At 42.3% G+C, this 19,693-nt stretch overlaps 1 protein-coding gene across 1 annotated transcript in view; it reads left to right on the forward strand.

Moving 5' to 3' along the window:
• The window catches only part of LOC116301988 (dynein axonemal heavy chain 2), a 58,645-nt gene that overhangs the window by 18,745 nt on the left and 20,207 nt on the right, over nt 1-19,693 (forward strand). Inside the window, exons 40-74 of the mRNA XM_089032436.1 lie at nt 10-113; nt 394-583; nt 1,681-1,861; nt 2,225-2,352; nt 3,019-3,171; nt 3,482-3,607; nt 3,935-4,035; nt 4,610-4,727; nt 5,177-5,294; nt 5,692-5,828; nt 6,171-6,470; nt 6,951-7,100; nt 7,272-7,363; nt 7,608-7,864; nt 8,237-8,403; nt 8,886-9,086; nt 9,315-9,407; nt 9,832-9,917; nt 11,116-11,246; nt 11,589-11,738; nt 12,133-12,300; nt 12,987-13,147; nt 13,326-13,465; nt 14,009-14,366; nt 14,731-14,853; nt 14,987-15,245; nt 15,633-15,919; nt 16,246-16,410; nt 16,732-16,857; nt 17,381-17,470; nt 17,554-17,612; nt 18,050-18,116; nt 18,323-18,418; nt 18,762-18,816; nt 18,960-19,109. Coding sequence (XP_088888562.1) covers nt 10-113; nt 394-583; nt 1,681-1,861; nt 2,225-2,352; nt 3,019-3,171; nt 3,482-3,607; nt 3,935-4,035; nt 4,610-4,727; nt 5,177-5,294; nt 5,692-5,828; nt 6,171-6,470; nt 6,951-7,100; nt 7,272-7,363; nt 7,608-7,864; nt 8,237-8,403; nt 8,886-9,086; nt 9,315-9,407; nt 9,832-9,917; nt 11,116-11,246; nt 11,589-11,738; nt 12,133-12,300; nt 12,987-13,147; nt 13,326-13,465; nt 14,009-14,366; nt 14,731-14,853; nt 14,987-15,245; nt 15,633-15,919; nt 16,246-16,410; nt 16,732-16,857; nt 17,381-17,470; nt 17,554-17,612; nt 18,050-18,116; nt 18,323-18,418; nt 18,762-18,816; nt 18,960-19,109 — 5,287 coding nt within the window. The remainder of the gene's footprint in view (nt 1-9; nt 114-393; nt 584-1,680; nt 1,862-2,224; nt 2,353-3,018; nt 3,172-3,481; nt 3,608-3,934; nt 4,036-4,609; nt 4,728-5,176; nt 5,295-5,691; nt 5,829-6,170; nt 6,471-6,950; nt 7,101-7,271; nt 7,364-7,607; nt 7,865-8,236; nt 8,404-8,885; nt 9,087-9,314; nt 9,408-9,831; nt 9,918-11,115; nt 11,247-11,588; nt 11,739-12,132; nt 12,301-12,986; nt 13,148-13,325; nt 13,466-14,008; nt 14,367-14,730; nt 14,854-14,986; nt 15,246-15,632; nt 15,920-16,245; nt 16,411-16,731; nt 16,858-17,380; nt 17,471-17,553; nt 17,613-18,049; nt 18,117-18,322; nt 18,419-18,761; nt 18,817-18,959; nt 19,110-19,693) is intronic.

The raw sequence follows: 19,693 nt of genomic DNA on the forward strand, positions 1-19,693 counted from the left end.
ATTTTCTAGGATATTGATGACTGTGTTGTACGTCAAACTAACACACAGTTCCAGTATGGTTATGAATATTTGGGGAACTCTGGACGTCTTGTCATCACCCCCCTGACTGACAGGTTAGTTTTGCTTTGTTTTACCAGGACGCGTTGAACTGTAAAGTTGGTGCTGGCAATAATGAATGATGCTGATGGGGGTGGTTATGTTGTTGGTGATGATGATGATGATGATGACGACGACGTTGATAAAAATGCTCGATGATGCTTTGCTGCTACTGATTGGTGATGGTGATGATGATGATAATGATGGTCGCGATCAATGATAAATGATGATTGAAGATGGGGATGACAAACGATGATAGTGATGATGATAAATTGATGATTATATTTTTGGCATCAGGTGTTACATGACCCTAACCACCGCACTTCACCTTCACCGTGGTGGTAGCCCCAAAGGACCTGCTGGTACAGGCAAGACTGAGACAGTAAAGGATCTCGGGAAAGCATTGGGTAACTACGTCATCGTAGTTAATTGTTCCGAGGGTCTTGACTTCAAGAGTATGGGTCGTATGTACAGCGGTTTAGCTCAGGTATATTCCTTACTATAATTACTCTGTTACTTTCTATTTTCCTTCCTTCCTTCCTTCCTTTAATCCTTCCAGGATGGCGTTGTGGTAAAACGCTGGCCTCTTACCTCTGAGGTCCGGGGTTCGAATCCCAGTCGTCCCATGTGAGCTGAGTTGGTTGGTTCTCTTTCTGACTCTGAGGGTTTTTCCGGTCCTCCGGTTTTTCCTTCCTCGTCTCAAAATCAACCCTAACTAATTCAAATTGGTTAGAGCTGTGCTCCGGGGTCATACATGGACTGTATAGCGGCAGCCAGAGGCGCCTTCACAAGCTTTCAGTATGATCCTGTTGAGCTGCGCCACTGCTGTACTCGCGTTGGTGATAAGCGATGACAAGTTTTTTTCCTTTTTCCTTCCTTCCTTCCTTCCTTCCTTCCTTCCTTCCTTCCTTCCTTCCTTCCTTCCTTCCTTCCTTCCTTCCTTCCTTCCTTCCTTCCTTCATTCCCTCCTTCCCTCCTTCCCTCCTTCCCTCCTTCCCTCCTTCCCTCCTTCACTCCTTCCCTCCATCCCTCCCTCCTTCCTTCCTTTCTCCCTCCCTTCCCTCCCTTCCCTCCCTTCCCTCCCTTCCCTCCCTTCCTCCCTCCCTCCCTCCCTTCGTTCCATTGTTCCTTTCTTCCTTCGTTCCTTCTATCCTTCCTTCGTTCGTTCGTTCCTTCCTTCCTTCCTTCCTTCCTTCCTTCCTTCCTTCCTTCATTCCCTCCTTCCCTCCTTCCCTCCTTCCCTCCTTCACTCCTTCCCTCCATCCCTCCTTCCTTCCTTCCTTTCTCCCTCCCTTCCCTCCCTTCCCTCCCTTCCTCCCTCCCTCCCTCCCTTCGTTCCATTGTTCCTTTCTTCCTTCGTTCCTTCTATCCTTCGTTCGTTCGTTCCTTCCTTCCTTCCTTCCTTCCTTCCTTCTGACATAGTAAGCAACTCGTTTTTCATGCTTTCTGCGCATTCATCAAACCACCTCTAACGAGCTATTCAGCAAAGGTTCCCAGAGGTAACTTGTCTCTTTATTTATTTATTTCTTCATTAATTCATTTAACCCTAGTTTCATCTGTTTTCTTCTTTACTTTCAATCCCAGACCGGTGCATGGGGCTGCTTTGACGAGTTCAATCGTATCAACATCGAGGTACTGTCTGTAGTAGCACAACAGATCCTGTCCATCCTCTCCGCCTTGTCAGCTGGGGCAACCCGTTTTGTGTTTGAAGGACGTGAGATCAACCTTGTCTGGTCATGTGGCATCTTCATCACCATGAATCCAGGTACGAAACCTATCCTTGGTGTATCATCATCAGTCAAGTCTTTTTTCATGTTATTTAGCCAGCATTCATCTTTAGAACACACTTTTGTCACGTATGGTTTGGTAACATATTAGGAATATACAAGATAGTTGCCCGACTCTTCAGTTATATACCCTTTCGTATATTTCATACTTGTGAGAATTAAATCGATGGTCATCCTGCCTCGCAAATACCTTCCAAATTTAAGATTATTGATACAATTGAAATATATTTTTTGGACTATTAGGTCAGAGGCTATGTAGACCATTAAGATATAACCGTATATTTCTATATTCCCTTTAAGATATAGCAGTATATTTGAGTGATATTGGTCATATTTTCTAGGTTATGCTGGTCGTACCGAGCTACCTGATAACTTGAAGAGCATGTTCAGACCTATCTCGATGTGTGTGCCAGACTCGGGCATGATCGCCGAGATTATCCTCTTCGGTGAAGGCTTTAATAATACCAAGGTACAATGTTCTTATCTTCACTACTTATTAACTTGATCTACAAGAGAAATTGACCGCAAGTTATCAGTCAAGTTGATTATTACCACCATCATCGAGAATATCTCCAAATACTATCATCATCATCATCATCATCATCATCACCATCATCATCACCATCATCATCATCATCATCAACATTATCAACACCATCATCATCACCATCATCACCATCATCATCACCATCATCAACATTATCAACACCATCATCATAACTACCATAATATCATGATCACCACCAACATATTACCCGTGTCATCATCATCATCAACATTATCATCACCATCATCATCAACATTATCAACACCATCATCATAACTACCATAATATCATGATCACCACCAACATATTACCCGTGTCATCATCATCATCGACATTATCATCACCATCATCATCACCATCATCATCACCATCATCAACATTATCAACACCATCATCAACATTATCAACACCATCATCATAACTACCATAATATCATGATCACCACCTTAAATTACTCAACCAACATATTACCCGCGTCATCATCAACAACATTATCATCACCATCATCATCATCACCTTCATTGGCGACAAGCTTGCGCCAATACCACGCTTATTTATTCCCTCATACATTTTGGTCACTTTTTCCAGATACTCGCCAAAAAAGTCTACACTCTGTATTCCCTGGCAGTTCAACAACTCTCCAAACAAGATCACTATGACTTTGGTCTCCGTGCTTTGACTTCTGTACTACGCTATGCAGGACGTAAGAAGAGAGCGAACCCTGACATGTCTGATGAAGAGGTATGCGACGATGAAATAGTCTTCGGTTGGAATCAAAATCATGATTCATCAGTCAATAATCAACTCTCTAGGATAGCAATAGGACTCTTTAACTTGGTGTAATGTTTTCCTGTTTAAGACCACGTGTCATTTCCTTGACAATAAGATTCGTTGTTTGAGTCGTATCCATATTCCTGTGTCTTCTCATGCACATCCATTAAACAAAGAAATGATATTCTAGGGAATAACACGTGGTCTGTAATGGGAAAACATTACACCCAAGGTAAAGAGGTCTAAGAGGTCTAACAGTATTGTTTTTGTTGTTTTTCAGATTTTACTGATGTCCATGAAGGACATGAACGTTGCCAAGCTTACCTCACAAGACGCTCCCCTGTTTAATGGGATCGTGTCTGATCTCTTCCCTGGTGTAGAAGCACCTGTTATCGATTATGGAAAGGTAATGCTACTTGTTTTACTGCACTCAGAATCTACGTTGGTTTGTCGAACTGTCTCTCGGCCACCATTTGGACAGGCTAACTGCTCGCCTACCTATCTGTCAGCCTGCATGCCAACTTTGGTGACATCTTTGTCTACCTGTGCCTGCGTCTTCTTACCCGTCTGTCTCCTTTTCTGACTTCCTAACTATCCATCTGGGCTTTTTGACCTGTCTCTCAGTCTGTCTGTGTGTCTGTGTGTATGTCTCCGTCCTTCCGTCTGTCTGTCTGTCACGTCCGTCTGTTTTTCTTGATTCATCATACTTAAATCTTTTCTTGTTCCTATTTAGCTTCGTTCTGCAATAGAGAAGGAGTTAAAGGAAGCTGGCCTACAAGTAACGCCTTCTTCTCTCCTCAAAGTCATCCAGTTATATGAAACAAAGAACTCAAGGTACGTCCTAGCACCCCCCCCCCCCCCCCCCCGAGAAAATTAGCTTGAGGAAAAACAAATTTCAGAATAACTCTTGAAGGACTCGAAACGTCGGGGGGGGGGGGGGGAAGTCGTTCATTTTATAATTTAAGAATGTTTACAAAATATTTACGTCTTGATCAACTGTATTTTAGTGAATGCTGGTTATAATGGACCAATTCCACTTGGGCGTAATGTTTTGCCCATTTCAGACCACGCGTCAGTTTCTTGAGAATAAGATTCTTTGTTTGAGTCGTGTCCATACTCATGTGTCTTCTCATGTGCAACCGTTAAACAAAGAAATAAAACTCTAGGGAATGACACGTGGTCTGAAATGGGAAAACAGTGGATCAGATCTTTTGACATACCAGTCGTTAGATTTACGTGTACTCATTTGTTACCGTTTTGGTGCCGTAGTTGTTACCGATGATGCTGTTGCTACCATTGTTTCTCCTGTTCCTACCGTCGTCGAGCTTCTCGTATCATTCTATCGCTATCATGATTTAGAGTCTAGGCAGCTATGACTTATTTTCGTACTGGTATTGTTCTTTCACAGACATTCTACTATGATTGTCGGTCAGACTGGTTCTGGTAAAAGTGTGTGTTGGAAAATCTTACAATCAGCAATGACAAGACTGAAGCGTGATGGTGAATCTGGTTACAACGTAGTCAGGGTAAGGCACCACTAAACACATATCAATGATAGATTATCGACCCATCATTAGGACGTACGGTGGGGGGAGGGTGTGGGTGGATTGTGCCGCCTTCACCGCTGTGGTCATGGGTCAATCCCTTGCCTTGTCTGTGAACACGTATGAGGATTAGACTTGTTTATTGGTTCTCACGCGCTTCAAGGGTTTTTTCACAGGTTCTCCGGTTTTCCTCCCTTTCAACTTAAATCATTTTCTTTGGGGTATTTTTCAATTTCTCTGCGCTGCAATTGCAATTTCCCTGCGCTGCTGGTTCTCTCATACGCTTAGACGTTTTTCTCCAAGTTCTCCGACACTTCCTTTCGGGCTCGTCGTAATTGTTCTATGCTGTAACGCAGTCCTCGCCATCATGGTAGACGTTCAATAAATAAAATCATTTCTTTGACGTTATTTCATCTTTTGGTGGTTTTCAGGAGTTTCCAATCAACCCTAAGGCTCTGTCCCTTGGTGAGCTTTACGGCGAATTTGACTTGAACACTAATGAATGGACTGATGGTGTACTATCTAGTGTCATGAGGCAGACTTGTGCCGGTAAGATACAGCTGATCAGTGATTTATGATATAATGAAGTAATATATAAAGCGATTAGAAAAGGTGCAATCTAGTTTCCAGAGCCCTTGTTTGTTACTGCGTCGAGAATGCGTAAGAGTAAGAAAAGGGGGAGAGAAGAGGAGAGGAGAGGAGGGAAGAAGGAAGAATAAGACAATGGAGTAAAGACATTGAGAGATTGGAGTGGATAGGGCAAACAAGAAGTAGAAGAGAGGCATAGAGGAAAGATAGAAGGAAGAACAGTTGGGGACAGTTTCGAGGAACCGGAGAGTCAAGGAAGGGTAGGTAGTTCAAGAACGAAAAGGAAGATAGGAAGAATAAGAATAAGAATGAGAAAGATGGGATAGAGTAACTGTCAGACTGTATTATATTCTTGTAGACGAAAAATCGGACGAGAAGTGGATATTATTTGATTCTCCTGTCGACACGTTATGGATCGAGTCCATGAACTCCGTTATGGATGACAACAAGGTGTTGACCCTCATCAATGGTGAACGTATCAGTATGCCAGAACAGGTAATAACTACCATCTTATCGCCCGGTCTGTCTGTCTTACTGTCTGTCTGTCTGTTGTCTGTCTGTTGTCTGTCTGTTGTCTGTCTGTTGTCTGTCTGTTGTCTGTCTGTTGTCTGTCTGTTGTCTGTCTGTCTGTTGTCTGTCTGTCTGTTGTCTGTCTGTCTGTCTGTTGTCTGTCTGTCTGTCTGTCCGAGAAGTGACTAACTGCTTTTCCTTCAGTTTTTCAAACATATGTATTGCATGTTTGAATGAATGTCAATTTATATTATTATGCGATAGTTTTATAATCCTTTATTTATACATCGCTTAATCTGTGCACTTGTTATTGCTCTTATTACTCAGGTGTCTCTACTGTTTGAAGTCGAGAATCTTGCCGTGGCTTCCCCAGCCACTGTCAGTCGTTGTGGTATGGTATACACCGACTACAAGGACCTCGGGTGGCAACCGTACGTCGACTCGTGGTTAGAAAGACGCACAGACCGCTCATCAATTGAACATCTTCAACGGCTGTTCGAGAAGTTTGTTCCAAAAGTACTGGAATTCAGGCGACGTAACTGTAAAGAACCCATCCCTACATCAGAACTTAATTCTGTAGCCTCGTTATGTATTCTCTTTGATGCGTTAGCAACTGAAGCCAACGGGGTGAGTTAAGCTACCTTTATGACGCTGTTTTTGTTAAGATTGAGCTGAGGAATGACGGCATGCTCAATGGGAATGACATCACTGGGGGAACCAATCGCAGACAGCGCGCGAGAACTGAACTCGAAATGCGCTCGCGATGGAACAGTGTCCCATCTTTGCCAAGCAGGTTCCGAGATAAACGGCTTGTTTTGTTAAAATAACTGTCGTGTTATTGCAAAATATCATGACACATCATGATATGGCGCAGCTCAGCACGGGTATGGCACGAGTAGGGCACGGGTATCGCACGAGTATCGCACGGGTATCGCACGGGTATCGCACGGGTATCGCACGAGTATCGCACGAGTATCGCACGAGTATCGCACGAGTATCGCAAGGTATCGCATAGGTAGGACACGATACGTTCTTAGCGTTCCCCAGTCGTGCACAATCTTCTTTACGCAAGAGTTTGTTTTGATCGCAGTTTTTTTATGTTTACAGGTTGTATCTCATGACGAGAGTTATGTCCGCATGATTGAACTTTGGTTTCTTTTCTCTCTGATTTGGTCCATCTGCGCCTCTGTCGACGAGGAAAGCAGAAAGAAGATGGACAACTTCTTGCGAGAACTGGAAGGACAGTTCCCAGCAAAGGTAATTAAATCATCCGTTGTAGATGTTCTAAATAGCTTTTATCACAGTTCGGTCTGTAGTCAAATACTTTTTTTAAGTCATGTAAGCGAGGCTTATGGGTCATTACAATAGTATCTGCTATTACAAGGAGTGTTTTGGGGTCTTCTGGTTCATATTCCTATTGTTTAACAGGACACAGTGTATGAATACCACGTGGACATCAAGCAGAAGACCTGGGCATCATGGGAAGACAAGCTGAGAGCCGGCTGGCGATACAACCCAAGGTAATTCTTCAACTTTGCATTGTGGCAGTTCTAAATGTGGCGGGAAGCGGGAAACAGCGGGAAAACGATCACGTGACATGACCTAAATTGTATTACGTATTTCGTTTTGTGATCCAATGCTGTAGTTGATATGTGATATGTCCTGTGCAGCTGTGATCACGTGACCAGTCAGGGCGGACTCACGTAACCTAGGTTATACTTTTTATGAGCATGTTCATCGTTAATTGTTATTTTTATTGTCTAGTGTGCCATTTTACAAGATAATGGTACCAACGGTCGACACCGTTCGCTATGACTTCTTAGTCTATAACCTAATCCAAGCCAAGCAACCGGTTTTACTGGTTGGACCTGTTGGTACTGGTAAGACATCAGTCGTTCAGAAGGTACTGCAGCGCCTAGACCCTAAGATCTACAGTCTACTGGTCATCAACATGTCTGCTCAAACCACCTCCAATAACGTGCAGGATATCATTGAGAGCAAGGTTGAGAAGAGGACTAAAGGTGAGTTGAACAAGGATTAACACGTTCACTCATTCTCAGTCCTTACCCATCTTGTACTCAGGGTCGCCCGCGGGTTTCTTGCCTTGCGGTGTGGCGCCACGTGAGTCGTAGGTTAATAGAGAGTTTTAGATTTGCATTCACGGCAAACGTGAAAAGTCAGTTGACCATTTAAAAATTATTTTAAATAGCTTAAAAAGTATCGCAAAAAAGTCCAAATAGTAGAAAAACAAAAGAATATTTGTCTTTGGTGAGAAGGTTTGTAAAAGGTAAAGTAAAGTACAGGAAAACGATGAAAACGTGGTCACGTTTGCCGTTTGCGGGGAGAAAAAAAGTCAATCTAAAACTCTCTAATATTTTTTACTGTGTTTTCAGGCATCTACGTACCGATTGGCGGCAAACAAATGATCACCTTCATGGATGACTTCAACATGCCGGCTAAAGACACGTTTGGATCGCAGCCTCCACTCGAGCTTATGAAACTGTGGTTAGACTATGGATTCTGGTATGATAGGACGAAACAAACCATCAAACACGTGAAGGTAGGCTTTCAACGAACCCTCCCCTCTCCCTCCCTTCTCCCCACAAATAGTAATATGGGTTTTGTGGGTTCCATGAACAAATCATTCAGGATATGGAATTCCTAACATGTCCTTCTCCTTTCCATTCCCCTCAGAAGGGAATAGGCCCCTTGTGTACTCCATATTGTGTGCACCATATTCAGTTTGTGTTTGTTTCCTCTACCACCACCACCACAAAACGCGCACCCCCCCCCCCCCCCTTACAGAATATAATGTACCATTTGCGGCTCAATGTCAGATCTTCAGTCGTTTTCTGTATTCCACCACAAAACGTGCATCCCCCCCTTACAGAATATATTGTGCCATTTGCGGCTCAATGTCAGATCTTCAGTCGTTTTCTGTATTCCACCACAAAACAATCCCCCTCCCTCTCCCAGAATAATACAATATTCCATTTGCGGCTCAATGTCAAATCTTCAGTCGTCTTGTGTATTCCACTACAGGACATGCATCTTCTGGCAGCCATGGGACCTCCTGGTGGTGGTCGTATGGTGATCTCCAAGAGACTTCAGAGTCGATTCAACCTGATCAACATGACCTTCCCTCAAGAGAGTCAGATAAAGCGAATCTTCGGCACCATGATCAACCAGAAACTGCAGGACTTTGAAGAAGATGTCAAAGCACTTGGTGATATCATGACTCAGGTAACTCCTTCTCTTTCATCTTTTCTTTTCTTTTCTTTCCTTTTCTTTCCTTTTCTTTCCTTTTCTTTCTTTTTTTTTTAATTTTAATTTGTTTTGTTTTGTTTTGTTTTTTGTTTTTTTGCTTTTGTTTGTTTGTTTGTTTGTTCGTTGTTTTTTTTTGCTCGTGTAAAAAATTTGGTTCTTATGATTCTGATTGTGACCTGTGATTCTGTCGTTATTTTGTTCCAGGCTACCATTGATATCTATAACACCATCGTGGCCAAGATGTTACCAACACCTACCAAGATTCATTACTTGTTCAACTTGAGAGACATTTCCAAGGTAACCGAAAGCATTGAACATCTAGCGGCATAAAACTACTACGGACTGCGTCGTTGGAAAGATTGATCTGTTCACGAACCACCAAGATAGTGCTTGATGTAGTTCATCATGTGAGGGGTGTTACTGCAGTTTTCATAGATGTTTATCGAAGTTTCACCTGGGTTCAGACCATTCTATACAATAATTTTCATTCACGTGCGAACTCTGTGTCTGCGAGTTGCTCGCTGAAATTTGTTTTTTTTTCGCTGCCGCCAGTCAAAAATACGAAAGGTACCGACTGATTAGGTTTGATTGACGGCAGCGAAAAACCAAATTTCAGCGTGCATCTCGCAGACATAGAGTTCGCATGTTTATGAAAACTGCAGTAAATGGGATGGAACAAAACATATTCTGTTTTGTAACTGTTTTATTTGTTAAATGCCAGATCTTCCAAGGTCTTCTGCGAGCCAATAAAGACCTTCACGACACGAAGACAAGCATATCTAGACTATGGGTACACGAGAATTTCAGGTATGATAAAGTACATATATAATCCTTGTGGTGGTGGTGGTTGAAAGTGATACTAGTGGTGATGTCATCGTAGGGGGATTCATGTTGGTGGTGGTGGTAATGGTCATGATGACGTGATGTGATGTATGGAGGTGATGGTAGTGGTGACGATGATGATGAAGAAGATGGTGATGTGGAGGAGATGATAACGATGTTGATAGTGATGGTGGTGATGATGTGATGTGATGGAGGTGATGGTGGTGGTGGTGATGATGATAATGACTGTGTTGTGATGTGATGTGATAGAGGTGATGGTGATAGTGATGGTGGTGATGATAATGATGATGTGATGTGATGGAGGTGATGGTGGTGGTGGTGATGATGATAATGATGATGTGATGTGATGGAGGTGATGGTGATGGTGGTGATGATGATGATGTGATGTGATGGAGGTGATGGTGGTGGTGGTGATGATGATAATGACTGTGTTGTGATGTGATGTGATGGAGGTGATGGTGGTGGTGGTGATGATGATAATGACTGTGTTGTGATGTGATGTGATGGAGGTGATGGTGGTGGTGGTGATGATGATAATGACTGTGTTGTGATGTGATGTGATAGAGGTGATGATGATGGTGATTTGGTGGTAATGATGGTTATGATCATGTGCTGTAATGGAGGTGGTGGTAGTAGCGATGATGATGAAGAAATTGATAGTGGTGTTTGTGATGATGGTTATGATCATGTGATGTAATGGAGGTGGTGGTAGTAGCGATGATGATGAAGAAATTGATAGTGGTGTTTGTGATGATGGTTATGATCATGTGATGTAATGGAGGTGGTGGTAGTAGCGATGATGATGAAGAAATTGATAGTGGTGTTTGTGATGATGGTTATGATCATGTGATGTAATGGAGGTGGTGGTAGTAGCGATGATGATGAAGAAGTTGATAGTGGTGTTTGTGATGATGGTTATGATGATGTGATGTAATGGAGGTGGTGGTAGTGGTAGTGGTGATGATGATGGTGATGGTGATGGTGATGTAGAAATGACGATGTTGATGGTGGTAGTGATGTTGATGTTGCTGCTAGTAATGGTTTTGATTGCCGTGTTGCTTGTATATTGATGGTGATGATAACAATAATGGGATCTTTTAGCCTGGAAGGACTTACGATAATTCCATGTAGCCTTACCATATCTGCTTGGTTTTGTATGTAGGGTGTTTGCAGACCGTCTAGTAGACACACAAGACAGAGAATCATTCGTATCTCTACTGAGTGACAAGCTAGGCAGCATGTTCGACTTGACCTACCATAACCTGTGCCCTAATAAACTACCACCCATCTTTGGTATGTTAGTAACTTGTTACTCTATTTTACAATTTGTTTGACAGTGTTAGCCTTTATCACGCGTGTTGCCTCGCATTTAGGTGTTTCAAGAGGAGTTTTGCGGGCAAAAGCAAGAGTTTTTTTATTTTCCTATAGAAAGAAACATGAGCTAGACTGTAAACTACGTCCCACCTGTTTACTGGAAAACCATGAAAACCATGCTCTTCGATGAATGAACAATAAAAGCGAGTGGCTAAAAAAAAGCCTGAAAAAACCACAAGCGGCCCAAGCATTGATTCACTGGTTCTTAGTAAAACTTTTGAAATTTCTTAAACCTAGAAATCTTAATTTGATTCTCTCCAGGTGACTTCATGAAGGACGGCTCAGTGTACGAAGATCTGACTGACTTTAAGGCGCTCAAGAAGTTCATGGAAGACCAGTTAGAGGACTACAGCATGGAACCAGGCGTAATACCTATGGACCTCGTACTCTTCCGGGACGCTATTGAACACGGTATCTATCAGCTGTTCTGAGGTTGAGGAAAAACTGGTTCGAGTTGGCATCGCAGTGCATTGTGGGGCTGTTTTGGAGGACATACTTGATATTATTTAAAATATGAATTATTCTCTCCGCTCATGCACTAGAGGGTTAGAAATTGCGGATGAAAATTTCAGATGATCATATCGTATGATATGGAATAATAATAATAAAATGACTTCCTTAAACATTTTATGCAAAGCTACCCAGCCCTTGTCCCTCTTCCTACCGACGTTTCTCCTCTCCCTAGGCCTCGTTGGGTTGTAATGACCACGGGCCTCATTGGGTGAGTACCTCTAGTCCTCAGTCCCACTTCTTGATATCGATGGTATGTAAATAATGCTATTTATCTCGGGTTTTTTTCCCCCAGTCACACGTATCATAAGAGTGATAGGACAGCCCAGGGGTAACATGTTACTGATTGGTATTGGTGGCAGCGGTAGACAGAGCTTGACTCGCCTTGCTTCGTACATCATCGAGTATAAGGTCTTCCAGATTGAGGTCACTAAACACTACAGGATCATAGAATTCAGAGATGGTGAGTTGTACACCTGTTTCAGAAAACGTTGTCCGTCGGAGGTGTGAAATCTCAAATACTGAATAATGTAGTTTCCTTTTAGATTGAATACGAAGCATGACCTTTGAGGTTTTTTTATTTTTATTTTTATTTTTATTTTAATTTTTTATACATCTAATTTTTTATTTATTTATTTATTTTTTACAATATTATTTACAACATTTATAATTCTTACTTGACAACAATACAAAAAATTTTTTTTTTCTTTACAGAGGGTCGTCTAATTTACAATGACCTTTGAGTTATAAAAAGTGATCGTTCGTATTTTAGCCAGAAAAGTGAAAGCACAAAAATTCTGTTTAGTCCACTCAGATCGCCCATTCAGATCTCCTTCCGACAACGTATTTTGGAATAGGTGTATATCTTTTTGTATTTTTCATTTGAGAATATTTCGTATTACAATGAAAAAGCACGCGCTGTGACCGTAACGGTACGGTGTCTCAACTTCCTGATTGGATGAACGAAATTCTCTTGTGCTGTGATTGGTTTAATGGCCGTTGCTGATGCCGTTCTATGTTTGGCATTACTTTTCACGCGCGTGTATAAAATCCCTCTTTACCATTACGTCAATTACCACAGGGTACCCACAAGCTGTAATCCTCCCTCTTTCAACACTATTTATACAACTGTTTTATTGCTTGTCATAGATATCAAGCGACTTTACTACATGGCTGGTGTAGAGAATAAACCAACTGTCTTCCTGTTCACCGACACGCAAGTCTTGGAGGAGACGTTCCTAGAAGATATTAACAACATTCTCAGTAGTGGAGAGGTGCCTAATCTGTACAAACCAGACGAGTTTGAGGAGGTAATACAAATCCAACGCTAGTGCTTTTTACCACTTGGGTTGCCTGTTTCGGGGTTTGATCGGGAGGGCCTAGGGAGGGAGGGCGGAGTCCGTCTTTTTTGCGCCACTCATCTGTTCTCATTATTCATTAATTGTTAGCCAAGGTTTTCGATATAATGTCATTTCTGTGTTGTTTTAGGTTCGTACAGCTCTATCTGATTCCGCTCGTAAGGATGGAATCGCAGATACTCCAGAGTCCATGTTTGCTTACTTCATCGAAAGAGTGCGTAATAACTTACACATTGTGTTGTGTATGAGTCCTGTTGGTGATCCATTCAGGTAAATAGAATGGAAAAAAAGGAACTTTACGCCTTTAAGATATTGGGGAATTGTGGCGTATTCCTGGATTCATAGTTCGTGAGATTATCTCGCATTTGTGAATTGGTCGTATTTTGTTCGTGAATTAATCGCATGTTCATAAATCCATCACGAATTGTTTGTAAATTTCTTCGCATGTTTTTCGTGAGTTTATCGGGGATCGTTCGTGAATCATCGCCTAGAGTGGTTTCTATGGTTTCGTCATTTATAATTTGCGCATGGCACATGACGTTCTTTAAGCCCCGTTTACACTAGCGATGTTTGCGGCGATCTTTGCTGCGATTTTTTTGCGATTTTGTCCATAATAAATAATGGTAAACAATTTACTTGTAAAGGAGGATACCAAGATTTCCCTAGACGAATGTCTCTTTTGAAGGATGAGACAAAAGATTTCATATTTCCGAAAATTGCCGCAAAAATCGCCGCAAAAATCGCCGCAAAAATCGCCGCAAAAATCGCCAATGTAAACGGGGCTTTACAGTCTAAATTCGTTGGGTCTTTCAGGAATCGTATTCGTATGTACCCAGCATTCGTAAACTGTACGACAATCGACTGGTTTAGTGAATGGCCTCAAGATGCTCTCCTGGAAGTGGCTGAAAAATACCTGGAACACATCGATGTTGGTGATGATGAATTAAAGCCGGCTGTGGCCGAAGTGTTCGTGGTCGTTCATCGGTCGGTGGTCGATATGTCCAGCCGCATGATGTTAGAGGTTAAGAGACACAACTACGTAACGCCTACTAACTATTTGGAGCTTGTGTCAGGTTACCAGACTCTTCTTAAGGAGAAGAAGAAAGAGCTGGGCGATGCGGCGAGTAAACTGAGGAATGGATTGGAGAAGATTGATGATACTAGAGCAAAGGTAGAGGAGAAATGGGACACATGTTTGTGATAATTAAAGCAGATTTCTCGTACTGTGGGGAGTCATGATGGCGTGGTGGTAAAACGCTCGCCTTCGCATGCTTTCAGTTCGACCCCGTTTGAGCTGCGCCACTCACTTGCGGTGCTGATAAGCGATGACAAGTTTTTTTCTTAATACCTGACGTGCTGTTGCGTGACCGTGACGACAAATTAATTCAATAAAGATTATACTTGTACGCCGTTCCATGATCGCACCGTGCGCTATCTGCTCTATTTCTGAAGGCCTTATTTTTGTGGTACCGTTCTTGCGTGACGCAAATGAATGTTATGGAGTAGCCTGACTAATCTTTTGTTTTGCGTGACAGGTCGAGGTGATGTCGGTGGAGCTGGAAGAAGCAACACTCAAAGTCAACGAATTCCAGAAGCAGTGCGAGGAATATCTAGTTGTCATTGTGCAACAGAAACGAGACGCTGACGAACAGCAGAAAGTAGGTCGCTTTCAAACGATATATTTCTGCAATCCTGCAATAGGTCTCCTCGAGACAATTTAACCAATAGATAGGGTAGATCTATTAATCACGCGTATCCTACATGTAGTTAATGTTTGGTTTCTTTAATAAGATCGTCCAAGCCAGAAGCGAGAAGATCGCCGAAGAAGAAGAGAAATGCCGCAGTATGGCAGAGAACGCTCAAAAAGATCTCGACGAAGCCATCCCTGCTTTACAGGAAGCCATGAAAGCTCTCGAGTCATTGAACAAGAAAGACATGACTGAAATCAAGTCGTATGGCAGACCCCCTGCCTTGGTAGAAAAGGTCATGGAAGCGGTGATGATTCTGAGAGGCGCAGAACCCACTTGGGCGGAGGCAAAGAGACAGCTCGGTAAATAAATATATCATATGAACCATACGGCCCATACGGCCCTGACTGTAGGGCCGGACGGAAAAACGTTCGACTGCACATACAACTGTTTCACGAAAAGTTGATGAAGGTATTGATGCATGTAGCATACCAAACTTGTGGATCATATGTAAATAATGAGAAAATATGTAAATACCAAGAAAATATACTGGAAAACGTGTACACTAAGTTTGGGAAAATTTTATGTTTTGACTTTTCGCTGATGATGGCATTCACGTCGCTCCTAGTGCATTAGGTTTAGTATCCAACATGCGACACAACCTTCACCAACCTTGTTTGAAATGGCTGTATATTGCACGTATTTTTTTCATGAGTTTGTCATGAATACCATCGGTCATTTTCCCACAGGTGATGGTAACTTCATCAAACAGTTAGTAAACTACGACAAAGACAACATGACTGATCGTGTACTGAAGAAGATCGGCACATACTGCTCTCAGTCAGACTTCCAGCCTGAGATCATTGGTCGTGTGTCTTTAGCTGCCAAGTCACTGTGCATGTGGGTCAGGGCCATGGAGGTGTATGGACGAATATACAGGGTAGTGGAACCAAAGAGGCAGAGGTTGAACCAGGCTACACAACAGTTAGCAGAGAAACAGGCTATATTAGCTGATGCCAAAGCGAAGCTCAAAGAGGTAATGGAATGTTTTATAAAATAACTCGTATAAATCTCGCTCTCTGATTGGCGCGTGCCTTATCACTGCACACGACACGCCCGCGCATTTTCTTTTTCTTCAGGATGCGGTACTCTGAAGATGGCACAACTGGTGGTGGCGGTGGCGGTGGCGGTGGCGGTGGCGGTGGCGGTGGCGGTGGCGGTGGCGGTGGCGGTAGTTGATCAATTATGATTTTGTTGATAGTTGATGAAGTTTAAGAAAGGGTTGTTGATAAAGATGATCATGATCATGATCGAAGGTGATGATATTGATAATCATTCTCACTCCAGTACATGCTCTCATAGGTCACAGATCGTATGGAGGAACTAAAGAGACAATACGACGAGAAATCAGCTCAGAAGGAAGAACTGCGTAAGAAAGCAGAGATGCTCGAAATCAAACTTGATCGCGCTGGCAAGCTAGTGTCTGGTTTGGCTGGAGAAAGAGATCGTTGGGAAGCTAGCGTATCTGTAAGTAATACGATAAGCAGCTACTCCTATATTACTACAGAAATTACATAGATCCTTTTACTAAGTTTACATACGCCTTCCAGAGACTGTCTTTTTTTGCGTGTCTGTCAAATTTTTTGTCAAACGTTTTTATCACAGGACTGTTATTTAGAAAAATAACCTTTACCAAAGCCTTTAATTTACAAGGAGGTTCAATGGGAAGGCTTATAGTTGTCACGTGCCTGTCTCATAGTGATCTTCTAGAATCACAAGCCATCGTAGCAATACCATCTTTATTTTCAATACAGTCCATCTTTTTATAATTTGTTTCTAATCTCTTAGATTCTGGACGAGAACATTGGATACCTGGTGGGTGACTGTCTGATAGCTGCGGCTTTCTTGTCTTACGCTGGTCCGTTCTTGTCCAACTACAGAGATGAACTCGTTGAGAAAACATGGCTTGCACAGGTATATGATAATGCCTCACCTGTAATACCACTAAAAGGCTTAGGGCTGTTGTTTTGTTTGAAACCTCAACAACTTCCAGACCTCTAATTTTTTGGCTTTAGTCAAACAAAAAAACTTCTAACTCAGATCACTGTAAATTTGATTGACGGACGCCAAAACTCCTGAATACTTGGTGCCCCTGCTGGAGTTATTTTAAAAATTTGTCAATCGCTAATCATCACCGTAAGTACAGAAGCGGCAAGGCTCAATTTTTAAATCCCTCTGACAGCTGCTATACAATCTATGTATGACCCCTGAGCACAGCTCGAACCAGTTTGAATTAGGGTTGGCTGAGAGGAGGGGAGAGAGAAAAAACGGAGAGCCCTCAGAGTCAGAAAGAGAAGCAACCTACTCAGCTTACAAGGGAGTTTAGGAAACGAACACAGGACCTCAGAGGTGTTTTACCACTACACCATCCCGTCCCCCCTAACTTGGTCGTAGAGCTTTGTTTTAACACGTCTTTATGAATGTTTTGGATCACCAGGTCCGGCAGTGTAACTTACCTTGTAACCCAAACTTTAGCTTCTCGTTGTTCCTGGCCAAGCCCACTACTGTACGAGAATGGAACATACAGGTATGAGGGTGCCATGATCTGTGTCTTGTGGTACTGTCTATAAAAACGTTGTTATAAATGTCTTTTTTTATGTTGAATTGTAGGGCTTGCCGTCTGATGCCTTTTCTACTGAAAACGGTGTTATCGTCACTAGAGGCAATAGGTAAGAATATGTACGTGTGGGTGTTTGTCTTCACCATCACTAACATCCGCAACTGTATCATCAGCAGCAGCAGCAGCAGCAACAACGATATAATGATTAACGTCAGTAATCTGCATCAGTAACAGCATCAGTAGCAGCGATAATATTGTCATCATCATCATGAGCTGCAATCTGCATCATCAGTGATGTCATCATCTTTAGCAGCAGCAGCCGCTGCAAATGTAACTTCATCACCAACATCATCATCGCAGCAATAGTAGAACAGATATGATGCCGCATCACTATCAGCAGCAGCATCACCACGAGTAGCATAGGCATTATCAGTGAGAGCAACAGCAACACGAGCAGCATTATTGTTGCATTAGTCAGCCCATAGCATTAATAAATGCATACATTTACATTACAATGCTAATGCGCTATTATTGTTTCTACATCAGATGGCCTCTAATGATCGATCCTCAAGGACAAGCGCTCAAATGGATCAAAAATATGGAAACAAAGAAGGTTGGTATAAGACCCTTTGGTCAAATCCAACTAGTGGTCTTATCTTTGAATCAATGCTGCGTTCTGATTGTTCTGCGTCCTCTACTAGTAACGAAAAGTGCCGGCTTTGAAAACCAAGACATTAGGTTTAATTTCTCTTAAATGACCCGATATAGAACTCGTGAAAGGCTGACTACATTATGATGGGTATTGTTTTCTCTCTATAGGGTCTGAACATCATTGACTTGCAGCAGCATGACTATCTAAGAACTCTAGAGAATGCTGTACAGTTTGGTAACCCTGTGCTTCTACAGAACGTTCAGGTATTATTATTTACTGTTTTTCCATTCTTCCATTTCTTACCCCTTTTCTTAGTTCCTGACAACATCACTTACAAAATGCTGAATGATAGTTTCTTTACCATTCCTAGCGTTAGCTATTGACATCGGTATAAACATCCCCTTATTATACTGTCCTAAACTTTTTTTTCACCAGTGCCCCTTTTTTTTCCCTCTTCGGGCCCCGCTCCCCCTCCCCCTCCCCCTCTTTGCTCCCCCTGCCACTACCATCAGACACCACCTTTCCTTTCCCTTTGCCACTTGCCTTTGCCACTCTACCACGAAGTATAGCATATCCATTGATTCAATGCTCCTTTCGCTGTCGTAGGAAGAGCTTGATCCATCGTTAGCTCCAATCCTCAACAAGTCACTTATAAAAGTTGGTAAGTAAAGCATTGATTTTTCTTCCTTCGCCTAACAATCAGCAAGTAACCGAGTTATTATACCTAAAAATGTAGCCTTATACCTGGCACAAAGTAGATAGGTAAGGTGATTCATGAAATCGTTCGTTTGTTTCCTTTGCAAGGCGGTCGTTATCTAATCAAGCTTGGTGACAAGGAAGTAGAGTACAGCCCTGATTTCAGGTTCTACATCACTACTAAACTAAGTAACCCGCACTATACTCCTGAGATATCCACCAAGACAACCATAGTCAACTTTGCTGTCAAGGAACAAGGTACATATCCTGTTGTCTTATTATTATACTAGCTTAAAAGTAAAGTAAAATACCTATATTTAACGTCGGTAGTTCCTTCAGTTGAAATTCAACTGCTATCAATGGAAGCCGACGGTGCGCACTTTACCCCCCTCTCTCCATCAGTGCTCTGTTTTAAGAGTATTTAAAGCTAAAGCTACACAGATTAGAGAAAAGTCGAAACAGACGTGGATATCCTAAGGATCGAACCGTGGACCTCAAGCTCTGAAGGTCGCGCACTAACCAACTGAGCTACGCCTGCTCTTTTGTGGCTCATTAGATATCCTTTGAATAGCTGTTAGTGGTTGTGATGGTATTGAATGAGCGTTATATGGGATGTTGATGATGATGATCATCTTGAATATCAGATGATGATTGCGATGATAATAATAAAATGATGATGGTGATGATGACGGAGGTAGTGGTGGTGATGATGCTCGATTATGATGGTACTGATGGTGATGATGATATTAATTTGTTGGTTAGTGATGATAGTGAAGAGGATGCAGATGCAGAACGATAATGTTGATGATACAGGCTAGTGATGATGATGATGATGCAATGAT

The sequence above is a fragment of the Actinia tenebrosa genome, unplaced genomic scaffold (genome assembly GCF_029948245.1).
Source record: "Actinia tenebrosa isolate PJP-AT-01 unplaced genomic scaffold, QUT_ActTen_1.0 PGA_scaffold0__85_contigs__length_37466705, whole genome shotgun sequence".
In the NCBI taxonomy this organism is placed as follows: Eukaryota; Metazoa; Cnidaria; class Anthozoa; order Actiniaria; family Actiniidae; genus Actinia; species Actinia tenebrosa.